This window comes from Gekko japonicus, unplaced genomic scaffold, assembly GCF_001447785.1.
Source record: "Gekko japonicus isolate JY-2015 unplaced genomic scaffold, Gekko_japonicus_V1.1 scaffold1318, whole genome shotgun sequence".
NCBI classification, from domain to species: Eukaryota; Metazoa; Chordata; class Lepidosauria; order Squamata; family Gekkonidae; genus Gekko; species Gekko japonicus.
The window spans coordinates 100,986-122,698 of NW_015159751.1; the positions used below are offsets into that span (position 1 = coordinate 100,986).

A 21,713-nucleotide genomic window follows, 5' to 3' on the forward strand; every position below is an offset into this window, starting at 1 on the left:
TTGTTGTTCAGTCGCACAGCTGAGTCGGACTCTTCATGACCCCATGGACCACATCATGCCAGGCCCTCCTGTCTTTCGTCGTGCTTCAGAGTTTGCTTAATTTCATGTTAATTGCATGGCTATGCTTTGCAATTGGGCGGGAAGCTCCACTACACACCTGTGCCATTGAGAGCTGGTGCTGCAGGTGGATTTTGCATTACTTTCTCCAAATGCACTATAGAATGGACATCGTATGTATCAGAAAGAGGGTGTAAGCCTCTTGATGACCCACCGGAGCCCCCTCCAAGCCCAGGAAGCTGAGCAACTTGCATGCCTTTTCATTACACAGTGCTAAATAAAATGCCTTGATCTACTTTAGGTACATTTAGAATTTGAGAAGTTCTCATTCTGTATTTGTGCAATATATCAACAGAATATGAATTAATCAATTTACCAAAAATATAACCATCTAAATGACCAGCACTGTGTACAAGAGTCCAGCTAAGTGTGGAACACTTTAGACTGCTATTATTTCCTATATGCCATTTTACCTCTTCTTTTAACATGCACATATACACAACCCAGTAAGTCAGTCATGTACTATATTTTATTTATCAAAATATTGTTTCAGCTGTTACAGGACACAATACAATTCACCACATACAAGCAGGAACTTACTCATAAATATCCACAATTGCTTATAAAAACACAATTTGCATGTAAGCAGTATATCTTAAAAGATACTATGAAAAAATTAATTGGTATAGGTTGGTTTCTGTGCAAAATAAAGTGTACATTCTGGTAAAGGTACATTTCAATATACACTTCTGGAAAAAAGACTCTATATAGAGCTTGTAGAAAACCAAATTATTGAGGTTCAAAGACGTCTGTTTTTGGGCACCAACTCCAAAACACAACCAAGTATACAGTGATTTTAATGTTCTGTCTAACCATACAGAAATGGTTGGCCTGTGTCATGAATGTTCATATATGACCTTTTTAAAAAGTCTGGCTTTTTTTTAAGCCAAAAAGAAGGAATAGATAAAATGTACTGCTGTAAACAGACCTAAAAAAAGTCTTTATCTTCAAGGCTTGTCATATACATCCACAAATGGTCTTTTAACAATAATTTCAGAGCTTATTGACTTTTCATGTCTTCATTGCCTGAATCTGATCTAGATAAAATAAACAAAACTCGCATTAAAATACTGTGCTTCATGTTATTTTGTCTATAGACTTCTAGTATTATTAAAGCGTCTGAACAATTACATAGAACCAAGTACTTCTTAGTTTTTACTGATGTAAAAAGAAGTACTTCTACTTCTTGGTTTTTACTGAAGTTATATTAATATGATAGCTGTATTGGCAAACTATGTCTAGTGTCTTTTCTCCAACAAAATTAGTAAGTAATTTTATGGTGTTTTAATCTTTTTATTGTCTTATTTTGTAAGCTGCCTCAGGCAGGTTCCCTGAAGAGGCAGGATAGAAATGTTCCAAATAAATATATGGTGCATGTTCATATTGGATTCACAGTTATAGATTTTCTGAAGGTAATTTTGAACAATTTGTCGATGTTTTGTCTATTGTATTCAAGTAGGCTCTTTACTTACCCTATATCATAGCAGCACCTACTTTTAATCTCTCAAAGTTGAGTCTCTGCTGACATCTTGTGGTGTCTTTTAGATAAAATACTGAAGTGATGCCAACCTTTTCAAATCACAACTAGTGTAGATGGCATACTTTATTTATAGAGTTATACTGGACCCTGCCCCAAGTTTCAAAGCTGATAACAAATAATAATTTTTTGTTTATATTTAATTTCTACTGAAACCAGTGCTCATTTATCTAATGAGTTAAGTTCCCCTCATGTACAATTTAAAATGTTTTGGTTGTACTGACAGAAAAAAAATCCATTTGCAACAGTCTTCTGATATACACTACCATATTTAATAAAGAATTTCTCCATTAGTAACATATAATACCAAATGAAATAATATGGAAGATTTGTGCATACTTGCATTGTTTACTACTTGCAATGGTAAACGTAAATAAATATTGTGTTCTGTAATATCACACACTGCACCACAACCACTTCTTTTAAAAGTGTGTTTTAATGAATGCATACGTTTTAGGTGGAGTACTATTATCTGTACAATAATTTAAAGTAATCTACAGAGATTAATTTAAGAGAAACATTTACTGCCAGAGTGTGGTGTAGTGATCAGACTGTGAGACACAGGTCTGTGAGACACAGATTTGAATCCTTGCTCTGCGAAGGAAGTTTGCTGGGTGACCTTGAGCTGGTCACATACTCTTAGCCTAATCTACCTCTCAGGCTATTGTGAGAGTAAAATGGAGGAGAGGAAAAACGTAAATTGCTTTGGGTCCCCATTGGGGAGAAAGGCAGGGTATAAAATAAGTAAATGTTAATATTAAAATCAGCTATGCTTGTTGTAGCAATAAAGCACAAGCAAAAAGAGTTCAAATGTTGAGTTCGACATGGATACTCACTGTGTAATTTGATCTGATAGCAGAAATAGGTAGAAATAAGGCAAAACAAAATGGTGAAAAAGATTATTTTAAAAAGAGATTAGTGAAAAGAGAAGCAGCTAAGGCAAAAATGTGTTGAACATACCCTGAAGCCAGTCTACACCTTCCTGCAATCCTTCTCCTTTAAGAGCATCACTAGCACTAAAAAAGAATATAGACCACAGTTTAAAAGCATATTAAGCACATTGAGAAAATAAAAATCTTAAATTTTACAAACAGTAGAGATTACAAGTATACATTCATATTGGAAATTAGATTATGTGAGAGAATGGCTGTTCCCACACAAAGAAGCCTTCCTGCAGATCCCCTTCCTCTTTTGCCAACAACAAAACAGGTGATATCAAGTAATTGTGCTGAGTTTCTTTGCCCCCTACAAAACGAACGAACAAACAAAAGTAGCCAATACAATGAGGCAAGGGCAAGGAAACTTGTGCTGTCTTGGTTCTGGTGTTAATCTCTAATAAGTATTAAGAAATGAGATATCCACAAAACGGTGGGAATATGTGAGGAAACTGAATCGTAAACAAAGGCTACAGTAGTGGGGAGAGCAGAGAAGGGAAATAGAAGCAGTTCAATTACCCTTCCATTTGCTCTCCCGATTTTCTCTTTTTTCTCCTGGGCACTTGCTTCTTCCTCCATCTGCTGCTTCATCTTCCCACTTTTCACAAGCGACTCCTAACTCTCTCACCCTTTCACTGATTTGTTTCCAGCACCTATCAGGGAGGGGTTTTTTTTACTCATTTCTACCCCTTCAACCACTTTTTTCATCCTAACTAAATGAGAACTTTTAGTTCTTTTAAAGAAAAGATAGTGAGCATCTGACTGTGACAATGTGTTTAGGGAGGGAGGACAAAAGCTGTTTCTGATCTTCACAACACTTGGAATTTTTCTGGATTTGAAATCTTGTACATTCCTATTTATTTTAAATACTAGGAAAAAGGCCTGTTGTGGAAATAAATACAACGGCCTCTAGAAAGAGGCTCTGGGCGGGTGCCCCGGCCTTGGACACTCAGTGTCAATTTGCTGTGGCAACCTCAGGCAGTTATAATTCTGAGGGATCTCCAGCCCTCACCTGAAGATTGGACACATTTTACCTCAGAATGTTTAGAGGCAAAAGCCAATCAAGTCGCATATGCAAACGACCTCTGTGTTCAGAGGCAAACGCCAATGAGGCTGCATATGCAAATAACCTCTGTGTTCTGATTGGCTATGGGGGGGAGAGGAACAGCAAAATGTTTAGAATGTTGGAGGCAGGACTCAGGCAAAGCAGCCAGTGGATAGGGAGACCCTCAGAATGACAGATCAGAGAGCGAACTGATTTTGGAGCATGTGGAATGTTCTAGAGAAGTGCCATCACCATTCGGCTTTTATTTATAAGGGAGATAATATTAAAGAAAAATAGTACAACTATTGTTGGACAGTAGTTTAACTTTAGAGTGGTTCCTCAGTGGAACAGGCTTTCTTGGGAGGTGGTGAGTTCTCCTTCTTTGGCGGTTTTTTTAACAGAGGTTAGATGGCCATCTGACTGCAATGCCGATTCTTTGGTGGTTTTTTTAACAGAGGCTAGATGGCCATCTGACTGCAATGCCGATTCTGTGAACTTAGGCAGATCATGAGAGGGAGGGCAGGAAGGGTTGCATCAGTGCTTAGTTCTTGTGGCCCTTTCTTACACGCCCAGGGAAATGGTGATCGCCACTTTGGGGTCAGGAAGGAATTTTTCTCCAGGCCAGTTTGGCTGAAGATCCTGGAGGTTTTTTGCTATCTTCATCACTTTTGACATCATCACTGGGGGTGACAGTTTGTATGACCAAACTATAAGCTGTGGGAGGGTTTAGTCTTTCCTCTTTGCAAGATATGTGTAAAAACATTTTGATCTTTTTACACATTCTTAAAATGAGTAAATTTTAATTCAGACCTCTGCCTCAAGGTCTTAAATACCACACATTTAAATGGTACCCGTTATTTGTTTAAGGTGACTGCAGAACCTCCCTTGAACTGATTTTATCCACGAGATGCTGTTACATTTTGACACATTTTGCTACATTTTGCTATCTCAGTGTTTGGTATATGAAAAAAAGATGCTGAAGACCTACTGCTTTCAAAGTGCAGAACAACAGAAGGATGCTATTGTGCTAAAGAACTATGGATTGGCTCTGAAGTACAGCAAGCTGACTAAAGCTCACAGAATGTGATGTTCAGGCCCTCAGCCACTGGAAATTCTGCTCCTGGGTATCAGAAGACCTTCGTAAACAGTGCAGGAGATAAAGTGGAGGTTTGTAGCAGGAGAGAGAAGGCAAAAATTGCCCTCCATTTTCTGTTCCAACAGTACAACAGTACCTTTGGATCCAACTGTATGAGTTCTGTATAGAAACACAGCTGAGATTTATTATTACAAATACATGTTTGAAATAAGATATATTTTACCACTGTCCATCAGCAATAACTGAACAGATGATACTATTCATTTCAACTGATATGTTTCTATTATTACTATGAACTAGTAAAAATATGTTTCTAATTAGTTTATTCGTTTTTTTAAAAAGCACAGCCCCAACATGAAAACTGAAATACCAATCTTTTATGAAAAATTACTATCAAGGCATTGCTTTGCAAATGCAGGTGAAAGTGAGTACACATTGCTTTCAGCATTTGCAAACGTTCTACAACAGATTTTGCTCAGTTCAATATAAAGTATGATTACAAATGGATCATCAGTTATCTAACCTTTTAAAAACAGAATAATACTAGAGTTAGTAAATTCAGGCATTTCAGATCTATGTGAATACAACATAAAACTATCAGCTTTACCAGATATGCCATGGCTTGTCTTTGATATTCTCTAAGGATAATAACTGAGAGACTTTTACTGAAGACACAGCATCCCTGAGATCCATCTTGTTTGCAAAGAACAAAATTGGTATTCGCCGATGTTTAATATCTAAGGGGGGGAAAACAGGAGTAACTTTGTTATTTCTATCACCATTTTTGTGCAGCAAATTTTGAGAAGGAAAAGTGATACATACATTGCTCACCTGTCACTGTCATCCTCTGAAGATTGCATTCTACCAAGATGCACACTCGGGTGCATATTTCAGCAGAACTCTCAAAGTAACCCTCCTAAACTCATGCATTCATTTAAGACTGTCATACAAATTGTTTATAATGAAAGCAAAGTGCCTTACACTGTTCAAATAAAAGCAAAGCCCCTTAGTGAAGATATTCCAATATACACAAAGGAAAAGTTGATAAACCCATTAAAATATGAAATCCAAATTTTGGATATGAAAAAGTTATAATCTGGAATAGGGATTTTTGATTAATATATAAGGTAATACTTGTCCTGCTTATGAATGAGTGGAAATAAGATAACTAGGTCATAAGCATTCTATGCAGTCAATAAAATTTCATTACCACTTGGCATGATGTATATTTTCTAACATCAGAAGAGTTATGATACTGAGGGAAACAAACAAACTGCATCATGATTAGCAATAAGAGAATTTAAACTGGGGCTATTCTGTCACCACTCACGAAAATAGTAATTATTGAAAGCATCCATAATTCTTTTGAAAAACTGCATAAAAGTCACAATTACTCTTTTACTGCAGCATCTGAAAAATATATGTCTCTCACTACTTCTGCACTATGGAGTAGGGGTGTGCAAAAAACACAACTACCCAGTATCTTTCGAGTTCAGGTATACTGAATCTGAAAAATATCAGTATTTACCAATATTCCCAAATCCCAATACGTATGGTATTTGGATTCAGTAAATATTTGGGATTCCTGAAAAATTTTGGCTCCATTATACCCTATGGGGACCACTATAGTCAATGGTCCCCATAGGGTATAATGGAAAATCGATCTGGGTGTATCTGGGGCTTTCTGGGAGCTGTTTTTTGAGGTAGAATCACCAAATTTGCAGCATAGCTGCTGGTGCCTCTCCTCAACCCCCCCCCCCAGGTTTCAAAAAAGATTGAACTAGGGGGTCCAATTCTATGAGTCCCAGAAGAAAGTGCCCCCATCTTCCATTATTTCCAAGGGAGGGGGGAAGGCATTTAAAAGCAACATGGTCCCTTTTGCGAGCCATGAGTGAACTCCAAAGTGGCGAGTTCACCTGGAAGATGTTTAAAGGGAAACCAATCCCTTTACACACCAGCTATCCAGCAGACCTGAAAAATCCTGAATATTTTCAGGATTTTTTTCAGGCTCAGCCATTTTGGCTAGCTTTAGACAATATCATGCTTTATAATCAGTTGAAAAAATGTCCGGAAAATATCCACACTTTCAAAATGAATTTAAGTATGTTGGAAAGACAGCAAGTGAGTGGTAATGATTTGTCTGAGAACTAGACCTGCTTTCAATCTCACCATGTGTATTCCTATAAAAGTTCCCATAATTTATGTTACAGATATAGATCAAGCTTTGAAATATGCAGACAAATGAGAATCCTAGCAATTCGGTGGCCTTGGGATTACACTGTTACTGTTCTTTTTCTTTGGCAACTACGAGGGGCTGTGGCTCAGTGGTAGAGCATCTGCTTTGGCATGAAGAAAGTCCCAGGTTCTATCCCCAGCATCTCCAGTTAAAAGGATCAGGGAGTAGGTGATATGAAAGACCTCCATCTGAGACCCTGGAGAGCCACTGCCAGTCTGAGCAGACAGTACTGACATTGATGGACCAATTCAGTATAAGGCAGTTTCATGTGTTTCACAGAAAATATCACAACAAGAAGTGCTGTCTGTTAATCAGAAAAATCAAATCTTAAGATCAGATCAGTGAACCAATAGTGGATATCTATGCAAAAACAATATATTTCAATTATTTAAAGGGGAAATATATATTAGGATAGCTCTGTATCTGCCTGTTTTTCTTCAGTATTTTTTTAAACCAAGACATTAATTTTAAATAGTCACACAGTGAAAATCTCTCTTATATATAAAGCTCATTTCGTGTGAGACTCGCCTGAACGTTCCACACGCCTCCCTAGCCTTTGGGTCTGTGACCTGTCACTCAGTACGGGGTCCAATCCCATACCTGGATCGCCTCTCTCCATCGCCTCGGCCCACCCACAGACCCACCAGGCGGCCTCTCACCTGCAGTCTGTGCGGGGCCGCCGGCTGAGAGCCAACCTGTCTTCACAGCCACCTTCTGCGGCCGCTCGGTGCCCTTCCAGAGGGCAGGATACTGTGTGGCCTCTCTGCAACCGGCGCACTTGCTGCCTTGCCCTACCGGTGCCTCCGCCAGACGGGGGGGAGTCAGGCTGGCCCACTTGGCCTCCTCCACCTGTGGGGACCTTCACCACGCTGGCCAGGCAGGGTGCTGGGCGCGCCATTGCGGGAGGGCTGCGGCTAATCGCCTTGGCCTCAGGCCGGCGGCGGTGCCGCGCCCCTTCCCCCCTTCACTGCCCAGCTGCCCTGGGTGGCAGGGTGCCCCCCCACCAACGCTAGTGCCCACTGTCTCTTGCTACAGCAGGCCTTCTTCCTAGTAATATATAATAGTAAAGTGATTTTGCCTGTTTCATTTGTCTAAGTATTTCTCCGAATTTCAGGTAACAGGTTGACAAGAGGACTTATAAGACTTCTTTCTTGCAAGTCACTCTGTAACAGTGACAATGCAAACAAACTTTAAATTTCTAAAAAGAACATTTATTTAAATCAAAGGAGGTTTCATCAATATGTTAAGCTTTTCTTTTTGTCATATTGAGATAATATAACATTTCACTAAGTCAAAATTCTATTGACAAGGTCATCATTACTAGTAGGACACAACTTTCTTTCTTCAGCAGATATTAATAATCCAGTAGCAAAGATGAACAAGCTATTTATTATCAAGCTTCACATTTCAGTATTCTGTCCTGCCAATATATGTTTCATCCTTTACACAATTTTTACAGCTGACTCAAAAGACAGAACTGTGCTGTTTCACAGAGCATTTAGCAGAGTCCTACATGAAGTAATCTTCTAACTGAAACACATGTCAGCATTTCAAAGTAATTTATATAATCTTTTTCACTAAAAACACCTTTAAATAAAAGCCTAAAATTTTAAGACTATGGCCTTGGCTGCTCATCTTTAAGTTGTGAACAAAGCAGCAGTTATTACGGGAATGTTCTCAATTTCCTTGTGAATTCATTTATTGAAACATTTTCATCATGTTTTTGATAAGACTGCTCCTAAAGCAGCACTCTAATTTTTATTTATTTATTCAAATCAAAATTTTATAATTCCTTAGTGCTTTGGAATTTGAACCTGAAGGGGAACAGAAGGAAGTATAATAGATCTGCCTTAACCTAGCAGTCCTGATAAAATTTGTATGAATTATGCTACACGGTTATCTCCACAGGGCAACAGGTTGAAAATACACCAGACATTGTTGTCCTATCTTCTTTATACAGAACAGTAGCCAGCGTCAAAACTGGAAGAACAAGCTATTTATCAAACTAACAAGTAGTTTCTGACAGCATAGCAACTCATGTAGTAGAGTCCACAAAGCAAAAAGTATAGTCCAGTAAATTGTTTTTATGCCAAAAATAAGAAGTAGGTTCAATAAAAGGTAAAGGGTCTCCTCACCTGGATGATTCAGAAGGGTGTCAAGTTCTTCTTTGGCTACAACCATTCTGAGTTTGTCACTACTATCAATGACAAAAATAATAGCCTGGCCTTCTCTGTACAATATAGAAAGAAGGAAATTATAGGTTCTCTAAAATGTTGAACAATGAATCATCAGAATCCTACTTCAGTGTGTTAGTGTAGGCATCCAATTTCTTCTAGACTTTAACAACATCAATGCCTCTCTCTGCAACTCAGGTTACTTTCAAAATAGGCATGGATATTTTTTTAAAATGTACAGTCCTATTTCTTCTAGCTTATTACAGCATATTAGTTGGTGGCATGTAATTCTGTAACCTGTAACTTCTCCAATATACAATTCAGCAAAGTTAAGGCATTTATTCTGTTGCCAAACAGGGCTCTTCTGGCCAATCAACCTTGGGGGAGGGGACAGTTATATTCATTTTTTCATAAGGTCCTTATGTACAATCTTATGGAAATAGTAATGAACTTGCTACATTTCAAATCACATCAAGGGGTCAGTAGGTTTGTTGCACTTCATCTACCAATCTAACAGCGCAATGCTAAGCAGAATTATATCCTTCTAAATCCACTGAAGTTAACACATCACAAGAAAGATTCACATGGGTAACTGTGTTGGTCTGAAGCAACAGAACAAAGTTTGAGTCCAGTGGCACCTTTAAGACCATCAAAATTTAATTCTGGATATAAGCTTTTGTGTTCATGCACACTTCTTCAAATATCTGAGGATACCTGAAGTGTGCATGCACACGAAAGCTCATACTCAAACTTTGTTGGAATTGCATCACAAGAAAGTCAGTTGAGAGTATGACAGATGCCTGTGCATCTCCATACTGAATCCATGGATAGTTGTATTTCTCACTGTAAGGAACTAATGAAGAAATCATGTGGCTTAACTTTTCCCCATACCTAAATAATAATGAAATTACAATATGGCTAAAATCCTGAGATTCTTTAGCTGTGGACTAGCCAACAGAAGGTACTATAAATGAAATTTTGAACATTGCAAATTCCATTTGAAATAAACACTTCAACACAGATTTAATCCAGACACAATACAGTTGCATAGGAACACATACAATTCAACCTGCATCTGCCCTCTGATGCTGTAATTTTTAACAAATCAGTGAGTAATTTTTGCCAGGTATCTAAAGCCACCGACTATATTTATTGTTAACATCAGACAAAGAAAATTAGAATATGGAAAGCAAGCATTTTTACACAGCTCAGTCTTCCCTCCCAAACCAGGAAACCTTGTTAACAGCAGCAAGTCTTTTATAATGGACTTAATCATTGGCTTATAATTAAATCTGAATGGTTGTGTTGATGTAGAAGTAATATAAAAACCAAAATATCATACTGGAAATAATTATGGAGCAGTGGTATGTCTCTTTGTTAGAACAGTCATGGCTGGGGTAGGAGGGACATGTAAAATGTTAAGATTCCAAAAAATTACTTAGGCCCAAAGCAGCCTATAATCTATAGCTATGGGAGCAGAGCTCGTGGAAGGCCCTCAATTGAAGTCAAACTGCAACAGATTATCATTATATTTTCCAAGCATTAACTTTGTTGAAAAGTATTTCAATTTATAGTCTATCTTGGTTTCCTATTTCTAGGAAACTGAAACAGTGTTCTAAACTAGACAAACAAAATTTAGTGTTTCCAGATGACCGGCTTGTATAATTATTTGGGAAGCTGTTGACACTATACTGTTATCCCCCCTCTCACCAAAAATACCAACAAAATTTAACCTGCTTTCTCTGTATTCAGGAATTAATGTGCCACCAAAAAATGAAAAAGAGAATGAACACACTAAAATAACAGTGATAATCAGATAACTTATACAGATATTCTTTAAAACGTTTCTTAAAAGCTTAATTTCTGCCTTGTAAAAGACAGAAAGCACCTTTCTTGCAGAATGGTGTGGGGCCAACACCAAAAAAGCATGAGATCAGCCAACTGTGCTTCTTATACCCTTACAAGAGGAGATATGCAGTAAACCCTGTTGTGATCATCTCAGTTGCTGCACCGGCCTGTTTTACTGTTTGTAAGACGTAGGCAACAGATGCAAACTATAATTACTTTTAATATGTTAATCGATTAACTATCATTATCACTCAGTAGTATAACAATAAATCTCTAATAATCAAGGACTGGTTATATTAAAATTTAGGACAGAGAGGTCAATGTCCAAGTTTACCAAGTTCTTTTCCCCTTGGAAACAATTTTAATGGTAATTTTTAATGCTTCTATTTCCTTGGTTATGCTGCAAATATAACAAGAAGAATCCCCAAAACCTCAAATGGAATTCCACTTCTTCCACAGCTCCCAAAAGCCAGTCTGGAAAGTTGGGGGACTTTTGGGAATAATGTGGCATATGGAGCAGGAAGCTGCAGGGCATTGAAAACTTTGATACCACCTTGTGCCAGGAGAAGTGCCTTCCATTTCTGCAAGGCCTGGTTTGGATCCAATCAATTACATCTTATGAATTATGTAATTTGTACATTTTAATATCCACAATGTTATTAAAATTCCATTTAAAAGTTTCATAAAAGTATATGCTTGTATAAAAGTCCCAAAATGCTTTTGGTACCTTTGGCCAAATATCCAGAAGTGCATCACACAAAAATGTTGCTCAATGAATAAGGGGCAGAGCAGTTTAGAAATTCTGCATAGCCACACACATATTTAACATGGCTAGGAAACAAAGAAAAATTAATTAAGGAATTCCAAATAAAGTTATTTCATATGAGACTTTTTATATGTAAGGAACCAAAACATAGGTCTCCTCTGAACCAGTAATTAACTGGCTACAGGAACAATATTTGGTGTTTCTCTACTAGTAATTTAGGTGCCACCATCCTTTGAAATTGTGCCGTGCATCATTATATGAAACAGTAGAAAGAAAACCTTTGGAGTCCTCTTTGAATTTGGGATGGATTCAGTGTGCAAAGACTGTTAAGACAGCAACATTCTTTATCTTGATCTAAAATGCTAAAATTACAATTGCCTAAGACATCGAGATTTTTGCCAAGAGCTGGTTCTCTTTTATATGCCATACTATTTTGGGCTGAAGTTTTTTTGAGCTTTTTTATTATTATACAACGTTTGTATTAGCAAAGCTGATACGAACCACTTTTCTAAAGCATATATGGCTATTTTAGGAATCTGATGTTTTCATAACTTCACAAAGTAAATACCTGATAACTCTCAGACAATTACTCAGAAGTGTTCATTTTTCAGTGCAATCATAGGTTTAATAACAGCATCATAACTGCACTATTTATTTATTTCACTTATACCCTGCGTCTCTCCCAAATGAGGATCTGAACTGGCTTACATCATTCCCCTCTCCTCCATTTTATTCTCATAACCACCCTGTGAGGTAGGTTAGACTTAGACTAAGAATGTGTGACTGGCTTAAGGTCACCCAGCTAGCTTTCATGTCAGAGTGAGGAATCAAACTAGAGTCTTCCAGATCCCCTAATCACTACACCACACTGTCTCTTACATTACTTTACAACTTGTCTAAACTACTTAGAATCTTTGTAAATTATCACGAAATATCAGATGACTTTTTTTCAAAAACTGTTAATAATGCAAACTATTTTTTTTTTAAAAGTTACTTACTTGTAGTAGTGTTCCCAGAGATTTCTGTATCTACCTTGTCCAGACATATCGAACACAGTAAATGACAAACTATAAAGAGATAGTAAAATATATAATTGGAACTTAACTTTCAGTGCTGTAATCCCAAATACATATACTTGGGCTTGTTTCTGAGTACACATGCATTTGCTTGAAACTTTAAAGAAATAGCTCTCCAGTCAATAGGAAGTTCTAAATTTCAGTTTTAAGTATCACACACAAGCAAAGATCAAAATAATCAAGGATATATTGAAACAAAATTTTTGAGAAAGTTGATTTCTTAAAATATGTTGACTATGAAGTTTATATTTATGCAACTCCCGTAAGCTTTAGGTCCCTAGGTCCCTGCCTGGGTTTATATCTAGTGTCTGTACAGCAATGGAAAAAAAATCAAACAGCACAGTAAGTGATACGACATCTTTTGATAATCAACCCTTACATCTAATATATCCCGTGAAAAAGATGATATGCTCCTCTAAATGTGTAATTGTACGATGCAAATAAAATGGCTTACCTGGATGTCTTGAATTTCTCAATACTGAATCCTATTGTGGGAACGATATCTTGAGTTTGAGCCTTCAAAAACAAAATATTCACCTTAAAAACTAATCTGTGAAAAATTGTAATACTATTGTACTTTTATGTCTTGTATTTATTTGTATTTATTTACTCAGATTACTATCCATAGTGTTATTAAAATTAAATTGTAAAGCTGGCAGTAGGACATAGTGTTATTAAAATTAAATTGTAAAGTTGACACACAGATGACACACAAAAATGTTTACAAAGGGGGAAAGTTGTGATTTTAAGTTTACTTCCACAAGTTCTTAATTGACTAATTAATAGCTCTGCGGTCTTCTTATTTGCTTTGATGATTGAAATCAATAACCTGTATCCACAATCAGACATATGTTTAGTTCATCTGCTGCTATTAAGGCTTATATAGAACCTCATTTTTCTCTGTAACGACATGCAGTTTTGCTACTTTATTATTGGAAAATATGGACATCTTATCTCTATGCTGGAATTCTGCTTCAGAGAAGTCATGCTTCTTCAGACAACATCCAAACTGTATACTGTTATTACTGGGAAATGATCATTCTTCCTCCTGAAAGTGTAATTGTGGCTAAAGTGATTGTGGAGTGTAATGCAGTTATGTGACAGTCACAGGTACTTATAGGACACCACTGGCATCATACTGATGAGCAACTCCATGCCCATATAATGTATAGTTTATTTGAAGCCATAGTTTATTTTCTCCCTTAATGAAGGATGAGTACTTCATTCACAAGGACACATGAGAGCAAAAGGTTCGTATGACCGTTGTAAAAGAAAATGACGAACGTCGGCGGGACCATCACTTTTCTGAACTATTTTGTTTTATTTATTTTATTGGGTTTATATCCCGCCCTATCCCAAAATAGGCTCAGGGCAGCTCACAACAAAGTTCAATAACAATAAATATAAGTAGATTAAAAATTAAAAACATTCAAACAATCATATAATGAACAGTAATCAGGATGGCAAAACCAGATAATACATTTTTCAGGGCATTCCATTTAAAACTTCCTGCAGGATGATCAGACTGATGATTCTCAAAACAGTACTATGGGCAACTGTGTGGGCAGGGGAGGCCACAATGGACTCAGAAGCCTGCCGTCTCAGCCGAAGGCCTGGTGGAACAGCTCCGTCTTACAGGCTCTGTGGAACTGTAATAGGTCCCGCAGGGCCCGGATCTCACATGGGAGCGCATTCCACCAGGCCAGGGTCGAAAAAGCCCTGGCCTGGGTTGAGGCTAAGCATATGTCTTTCGGGCCAGGGACCACCAGTATATGTTGCTCAGCAGAGTGCAAGGCTCTCCAGGGCACATACAGGGAGAGACGGTCTTGTAGGTATGCTGGTCACAGGCTGCATAAGGCTTTGAAGGTCAATACCATGACCTTGAACTGGATCGGGTACTGTACTGGCAGCCAGTGCAGTTGGCAAAGCACTGGCTGAATGCACGCCCACATTTCTCTGTTCTTTAAAGGGTGCCTTTTTTTAAAGACTGCAAATTGGCTTGCACAGTAAAGGAAAACTAGCGTAATCCCCCAGTTCCTTAACACTGTCGTCACTGCTAACACATTTCCATTTCTGGCAAAGGCAACATTCTTTAGATGTTTTTAGCAACTCTACATGGTATTGTATTTTATCAAAAAATTAATACTGTGTAATATTTAAATTCTAAGGTTTCTGATATATCTTCACTTAACAAACAAGAACACAGATTGTGAATACTAAATTATGTTTTCCACCTTCCTTATATCTGCAAGATCATTATTACTGAAGTCAATCTATGAATCATTAAATACACACATGCTGTTGAGAAACTCCTTGTTGAACAGGGCTTCACTGCCTTGTTCCTTTGACCTATGAGATCTTACTTTTTTACCTGTCAATGTTTACTTGATGTAATGCGTTGATACGTTTATTGTTTCAGGGCTCTTTTTGTAGAAAAAGCCCAGCAGGAACTCATTAGCATAATAGGCCACACCCAACAGCAGAAAATCATTAGCATATTAGACCACACCCCTGACAGCACAGCTCATTAGCACATTAGGCCGCACCCCCATGTTACCAGAAGTGTGGTCATCCAGCCACACCCACCTTTTGCTTCTTATTCTGTTTACCTTGTTTGTTGTCAAAACCCAGGGCTTTTTTGTAGCAGGAACTCCTTTGCATGTTAGGCCACACATCCCTAATGTAACCAATCCTAATGAGTTTCTGCTGTTGGGTGTAGCCTATTATGCTAATGAGTTCCTGCTGGGCGTGGCCAACTTGGGAGCCAGCCGGAACTCCGTTCCTGCGCGTTGTGCCCAAAAATAGCCCTGGTTAATATCAATCACAGGTTTACTGTATTATACCATTTTATTGACTATTGTAGTTTTTCAACTCTAATAATGATTTTTTTTAAAAAAAAAAATTAAAGATATACATTAAGGTACTGGTTATACTAAAAAATCTGGAAAACATTTTTGAGACACATACTTGAAAAGTCTGGTGTACAATTTTACATACAGATTTTTTTCTGTAGAATCTGTATAATTTCTGTATTCAAAAATTGCCATGTGTGAAATGGCTTCTAGATGAAGCTGCTACTGAGAATTTGTGTAGTGTAATGGCTAAGAGATTTGCAGTACAATCCTAGAAACACTTTCTTGGGAGTAAGCAGCATTGAACAGTAGGCTTCCACGTAGATCATCCCTTCTTGGTTGTGAATCAGGAAGTCCTCAACTCAAATATCTCCTCTAATAGGAAATCATCAGACAGTTTAAGCATGCTACTGGGTTGGATCCAACCAACTGGTGAAAAAGGGATAATGACATCCCCTTGAGCAACAAAAAGGCTCTATTGGTCATCATTGGACCTATATGTATAAAAGCCATGAAGTACTGGAACTGTAACAGGGATGAGAATTGGCCAAGATCAAATGAAAAAACTGGCTAGATCCAACCTTCTATCCTTAGCCCCCTCGCCACATTTAAAATAGGGAGATACTAACTTACAGAATTGTGCAAACACTTGAGATATCACCTACAAGCAGCTCTGAATGCTGTAAATGCTAAGAATAATATTCAGAATGTGTGTTAACTAACATTTAATTCTATTTGGGGGGGTCTTCTGTCTTGGTCCCAAAAAATAAAGAAAATACATATTTTGGATGATGTTACAACATTTGAAAAATGCATAGACTGAAAAGTATAACTACTAATTAGGTAGGTACAAAGTATCTGGTAATTCTTAACATTTTATTCACCTCTACCTGGAAATTGATTTAAGAAACACTCAACCATTTAACACCCAATGCACTATGTTTTCTTCTGCTGGAAAACATATCCTTTAAGAAATCAGTCTGTATTTGGACATGGGGATTATCTTGATCACCTACTAGTTAACCTACTGAGTTGCTGTAGCATATTTGATTCCCCCAAACTTTATCAATAAATACTGTGCTCAAAAATCAAACACCAGAATGGCCATGCTTTCTCCCCCTGAATGTACTTTATGCTGCTTCACATGCTACCCAAAGTTCTCCCAAATTTCAGGAAAAAATTATTTTGTGGCACAGAAAAGAAGAAATTCTTTGGGAAGGGGAGCTCAAAAAACCATGCAGAGCTCCACACATCAGATGTAAAAACAAGTAAAATATTTTAGTGTTACTTTAATGACTAACAGACAAGATACTTTCAGTGCAACCCTAAACAAAGTTACATCCTGCTAAGCCCATTGACTTCAATAGCTTTAGAAGGGCATATCTCTGTTTAGGATGGCACTATTGGTCATTTTGCCTTCAGCTAGCTAACACAGCTACATTCTTTTGTTTTTATACTTTATTTGTATTTTGATTACTGATGCTTATTTTTATAACTTTTCATTATTGATGTAGTGCCTACTCTGTGAGCCCAATATTAGTTGGTTACAAATACTCAGCTATATTTAAAAGCCAAAGGATAACAAGTAGAGTATGATTCGATTTTCATTAAAAAGTTTACACTTCCTTACAATTTAGCTAAAATCAAACAAAAATCTACTGACAGAAAATTAAATAGAGCAGCAACAATCACACTGTTTCAAACTCAACTGAACTCCTGAAGCTGCCTTATACTGAATCAGACCCATTGGTCTATCAAGGGCAGTATTGTCTACTATGGCTGGCAGTGGCTCTCCAGGGTTCCATGCAGAGGTCTTTCACATCACCAACCACCTGATCTTTTTTAAAAAATCTGGAGATTGAACCTGGGATCTTCTGCATGCCAAGCAGATGCTCTGCCACTGCTCCACAACTCCTCCCCAAATTAAAGTCTGATGTCTTAGTGAGTCATCTTTAATCCCTGCTATTTCTTTATATTGAGAAAATTCTTGGTATACTAGGGTGTAATATTTTCATAGCATTTTAATCCCACCCCCTTTGGTAAGATTTTCTATACATGACTATACTCTTCTACACTACACTACACTACAATAAGAAAATTTCTTATTACTTCATTGCATGGCTAAATCATATACAAGGGCAACTTCTATTAGCATCAGTTTTTCAGCATTCACAATAACCCATCTGTTAGCATGCTAAAAAGCCTACTTACATTAGATGGTTTCAGTTTATTGATGATAGTAGTTTTACCGCTATTGTCCAATCCAAGGCACAAAACATGAACTTCTTTCTTCTTCAAGCCAAGCCAACCTGCTAGTTTGTCAAATAATCCCATATTTGGATTGAATGGCACAGTCAGTACCAATATTTCTGAAGAATATGCCTATTTAAAACATGACAGGAAACATGCTCAGACATTTCAGACAAAGATCCTTGAGAGAAGATGGTTTCAAATGCTGTCACAACGGGCTACTTAACCTAAGTATCTAGGAAGTAAGCTGATTATTTGACAACAGCTTTAATGCGAAAGTAGATCGGCTAAATTAAAACTCAGTCTAAAGGACAATGTCCTTGGTTCAGCAAGTTATACTATGCAGTGCTATCAGGTTAGTGAAATCATTTGCAACAAATTAACTGTTTCAGGGTGCAGTAACAGGCTGTAATTATTCAGTCAGATACAGAAAACCATAGAACAAAGTGCTTAAGAAAATCAGGTTCTCCTGCTGCAGTGGGGAAATCTTCACAAAGAACATCGAGTCAACCCCATGACTTAAGACAGGATCCTCTATGTACTGATCCACATTTACTCTACACATCAGTTACCTTTCAGTTCAAGAACTGCATCAAATATGCATGCATAGTGTCACAATTTCAAAAACAATTCTGCTAACTAAGCCAGTCGAGCCATGGAATCCTCACTAAATACTCACAAACTGGATTTTCGCTCACTACGGAGCCAGAATTATCTTACAAAGTGTGTCATAGAATTAATATTTAATAATGGAGACTTGTAAAAACTACTTTCTAAAATATGGCAGGATTGTAATCAAGCAATATCTTAATCAAGCAATATCTTGAGATATGGCAAGATCTATATTTCAGTCATTATAGGGTTAATATATTTGTTATGATTCTACCAGAGACCTGACCTGGAAGTACAACCTGGCTCAGAGTGTTAATTGGTGCGTTTGCGAAACTGATTGGATGGTTTTAATTTACCAGTGTTTGGGTTGGCTAATGAGCTCGAGCTTCTTCCTGTTAAGGGTCTAGAAGAGAGGTTACTTGCTCTGCAGCCTCGCCCTAGGCTTTTACCTTTTTCCTCTTAGACACTCGTGGTATGTATTAGCCTACTTTGCTGTATAAATATGTAGTTTAGGACTGTATAAATATGTAGTTTAGGACTTTGTTATTTTATTAGAACTTTCCTGTTTTCCCCCTTCCTAATAGATTTAGATAAAGAACTTTATTTTGATTAACAGCTCTAGTTTCTGTGCCTTATTTACCCAACAGTCTGTAGATTATGTTCTCATCCTGCAACAAATACTAGAGTTTACTTGCAAGACCTACGAAGTAAGTCCAACAACCTTGCAGGTGGTACTGAATTATGACACTCTGAAGATTATCATCTTTTGAAAGGGAAGCATGTTTCAACTTCTAAAGTGTTCTCATTCATGACATCTAAAATAACAGCTTGTCTAAACTTTCAGGAGCCTTATTTTGAAGTTAATTTTTCATAGCATCTTTGCAATAGCATCTTACCATGATGAATAAATTTAGGTGATTGCTTCCAGTGACAAAAAGGCAGCAGATTTTGTGATTTTTTTTTATTTAAGAGCGCACACATTATGCTCAGCTATCCCTGATCAGTTACCGTAGAACTAAGAGTACCATGTGCAAGAAAGACTTTCCCCAAAGACTGCAAAAATGGCTATGGTTTCTACATGTACTTGTTTACAAGACCTCTACTGCTTTTAGCAACTATGGGCTGTAAGAAAATCAACAGAATTCTTTATTACTGTGAAAATATGGCTAAGCTTGAGCAATATAATTTCTGTCTTTTACACCAGCACTAAAGGGAACCCCTATTAAGGCCTAGCCCCTATTAAATCCTATTTCACTTTGCTCAAAACAATTTTAGTTTGTCTGAAAAAAACTGGGGGGAAAAACACCAGTACTGTGACAATCACACCTTGGGATCCTGAAATAGTCAACACACACTGTAGCACCTATGAGAACAGAAGAAAAGCAACAAAGGCATCTGAGTGGGGATGAAGGTTGCTAGTAAAGACAAGAAAGGATTGTTAAGGCAAGTATGGTAGTAGAGAGAAGGGATACAGAATTTCAGTGGACATTATACCTAGGGCTGCAATTACTTGATTAATTAACAGCTTTTAAATTAATTAAAATATGCCTACCATTAATACACTAACATATTTTAAGTTGTTAATAATTATAAATGAAAGTATTTACAAAATCCATAAATTAAACGATTAGTACTTTCTCAGAAGAGGCATTCTTACTCCTATCATGTACAGGACAGAATGCCCTTTCTCAGACAGCAACTGTTATCTGCAGAGGAAGATTTTTGTTTTTCGCTTAGCAGTTGCTTTAGTTGCAAAGTTAACCCACTAAATGTATACAATTAATCCATTATTTATTTAATCAAGCAACATTCTAATTATGCTTTCACACAATTTTTTTTTTTAAAGTCGTCAGCTTCTCAGTGTTTTAGCCTTTGGAGCTTTTTAGGGTTTTTTAAAGTATAAAGGTTATAAGCATGTACGGTGCTATAAGTTTTTGAGGAAAGCTGAAATAGTGCATTCAGAGAGAAGTTTCACTCAGCATGTTTGAGTGGGGGAACCTACACACTAGGTCCCGAACTTCTGGTTGCACCTCATTTCACCTGTTATGCAAGATTAGCACTTCCAGTTGAAACGATACTGGAAAAGAGAACTTGGAGAGCTGCTGAAAGCAAGGTTCCCCTATGGACCAGGCTGCTCATACAACTCTTCAGTAGCTGCTTGAAAAGCCTCTTCTGGGCTGGAGAAGCTTCGTGGTCAAAAGCCAGGAAGATTTCAATGTTCCCTCTAAGCCGTGGAGTCTTGTGAGCAAAAATTCAACTTTGTGAGCTACTGACATTTAAGTTGGCTACTGCATAAATCAGTTTGCTTTGGAGCCATCCTTCTTGAGCTAAGACAAAAATGTGTGAGTCAGAGGCTAAAAAACTGTGAGCTAGCTCACACTAACTCAGCTTAGAGGGAACACTGCTTAGGATACTTTGGTCCCTAGTGCGAAGCCCCTCATCCTGGTTCCAGTTAGCTACCAGCATTCGTGAAGGTAGTTTTAGACTCGGTTTAACCGAACGGCCAGGAACTTCCCAGTGCAACTTTCGTTTAAACTGTGCCGCAGCCCATGCAAAGATCCCTTGCAAGGGCAGTCTCAGGAAACACGCATCGCTGCTCTGCGTGGATCCCAGTACAGTCTAAACGAGACACTGAGCCCGTGCCAAGTCGCCTGGGAAAGCTCTTCGCTCCTCCAGGCGCACAAGGAACCACCCTCAGTCGCAACACTCGTTCGCCCCTGGAAGTCTTTCCAAACTCCCGCACAGACTCCCTCCCCCACCATCTCCACAGAGGAAAGGAAACCCCCGGTTACCACTACTCACGAAGGAACGGAAAAGAGAGGGACTCCTTGGATAGGCCTTGGAAGAGCAAGCGGCATCCCCTTCCCTCGACGCCTGCGTCGTTACCTTGGAGACCGATCGGCCGTCAGCTACGTTGGCGGGGGAGGACGAGGAAAGAAGCTCTTTCCCCGCGGTTTCTTTGGGCGGTGCTAGGAGGCGTCGCATTGAAGCCGACTGTGAGGGGCGACATACTCCTCGTGTTCGTATCTCTTTGGCTCACAAAATCCTCCAAAATCTATCCTCCAAAAATGTCTATGACCGCAAAGAGCGGTATAAAGAAGAGCGTTCCGGTAAGACGTCATTTCCTATAAAAGCTCCCGATTGAGGGGCAAGGATAGTGGAACCGTAT

The 21,713-nt window shown here is 38.0% G+C and overlaps 1 protein-coding gene across 1 annotated transcript; it reads right to left on the reverse strand.

The window, feature by feature from the left end:
* Positions 1–865: 865 nt before the first annotated feature.
* Positions 866–21,535, reverse strand: ARL6 (ADP ribosylation factor like GTPase 6). Its single transcript, XM_015405698.1, has 8 exons — positions 21,347–21,535; positions 17,894–18,064; positions 13,285–13,346; positions 12,753–12,821; positions 9,102–9,196; positions 5,338–5,467; positions 2,615–2,670; positions 866–1,154 (listed from the first exon to the last, which is right to left on the reverse strand). The coding sequence occupies exons 1-8, from the start codon at positions 21,527–21,529 to the stop codon at positions 1,129–1,131; spliced, it is 792 nt and encodes a 263-aa protein (XP_015261184.1). The 5' UTR covers positions 21,530–21,535; the 3' UTR covers positions 866–1,128.
* Positions 21,536–21,713: the final 178 nt, after the last annotated feature.

Bases quoted from the DNA above. Each gene is read 5' to 3' on its own strand.
- ARL6 (XM_015405698.1), bottom strand. From the start codon at position 21,529: ATGCGACGCCTCCTAGCACCGCCCAAAGAAACCGCGGGGAAAGAGCTT. The intron at 12,822-13,284 runs GTAAGCCATTTT...ATCTCTTTATAG, and splicing joins GAGAAATTCAAGACATCCAG to TTTGTCATTTACTGTGTTCG. The intron at 5,468-9,101 runs GTGAGGAGACCC...TCCCCCCCTTAG, and splicing joins CACCCTTCTGAATCATCCAG to ATATTAAACATCGGCGAATA.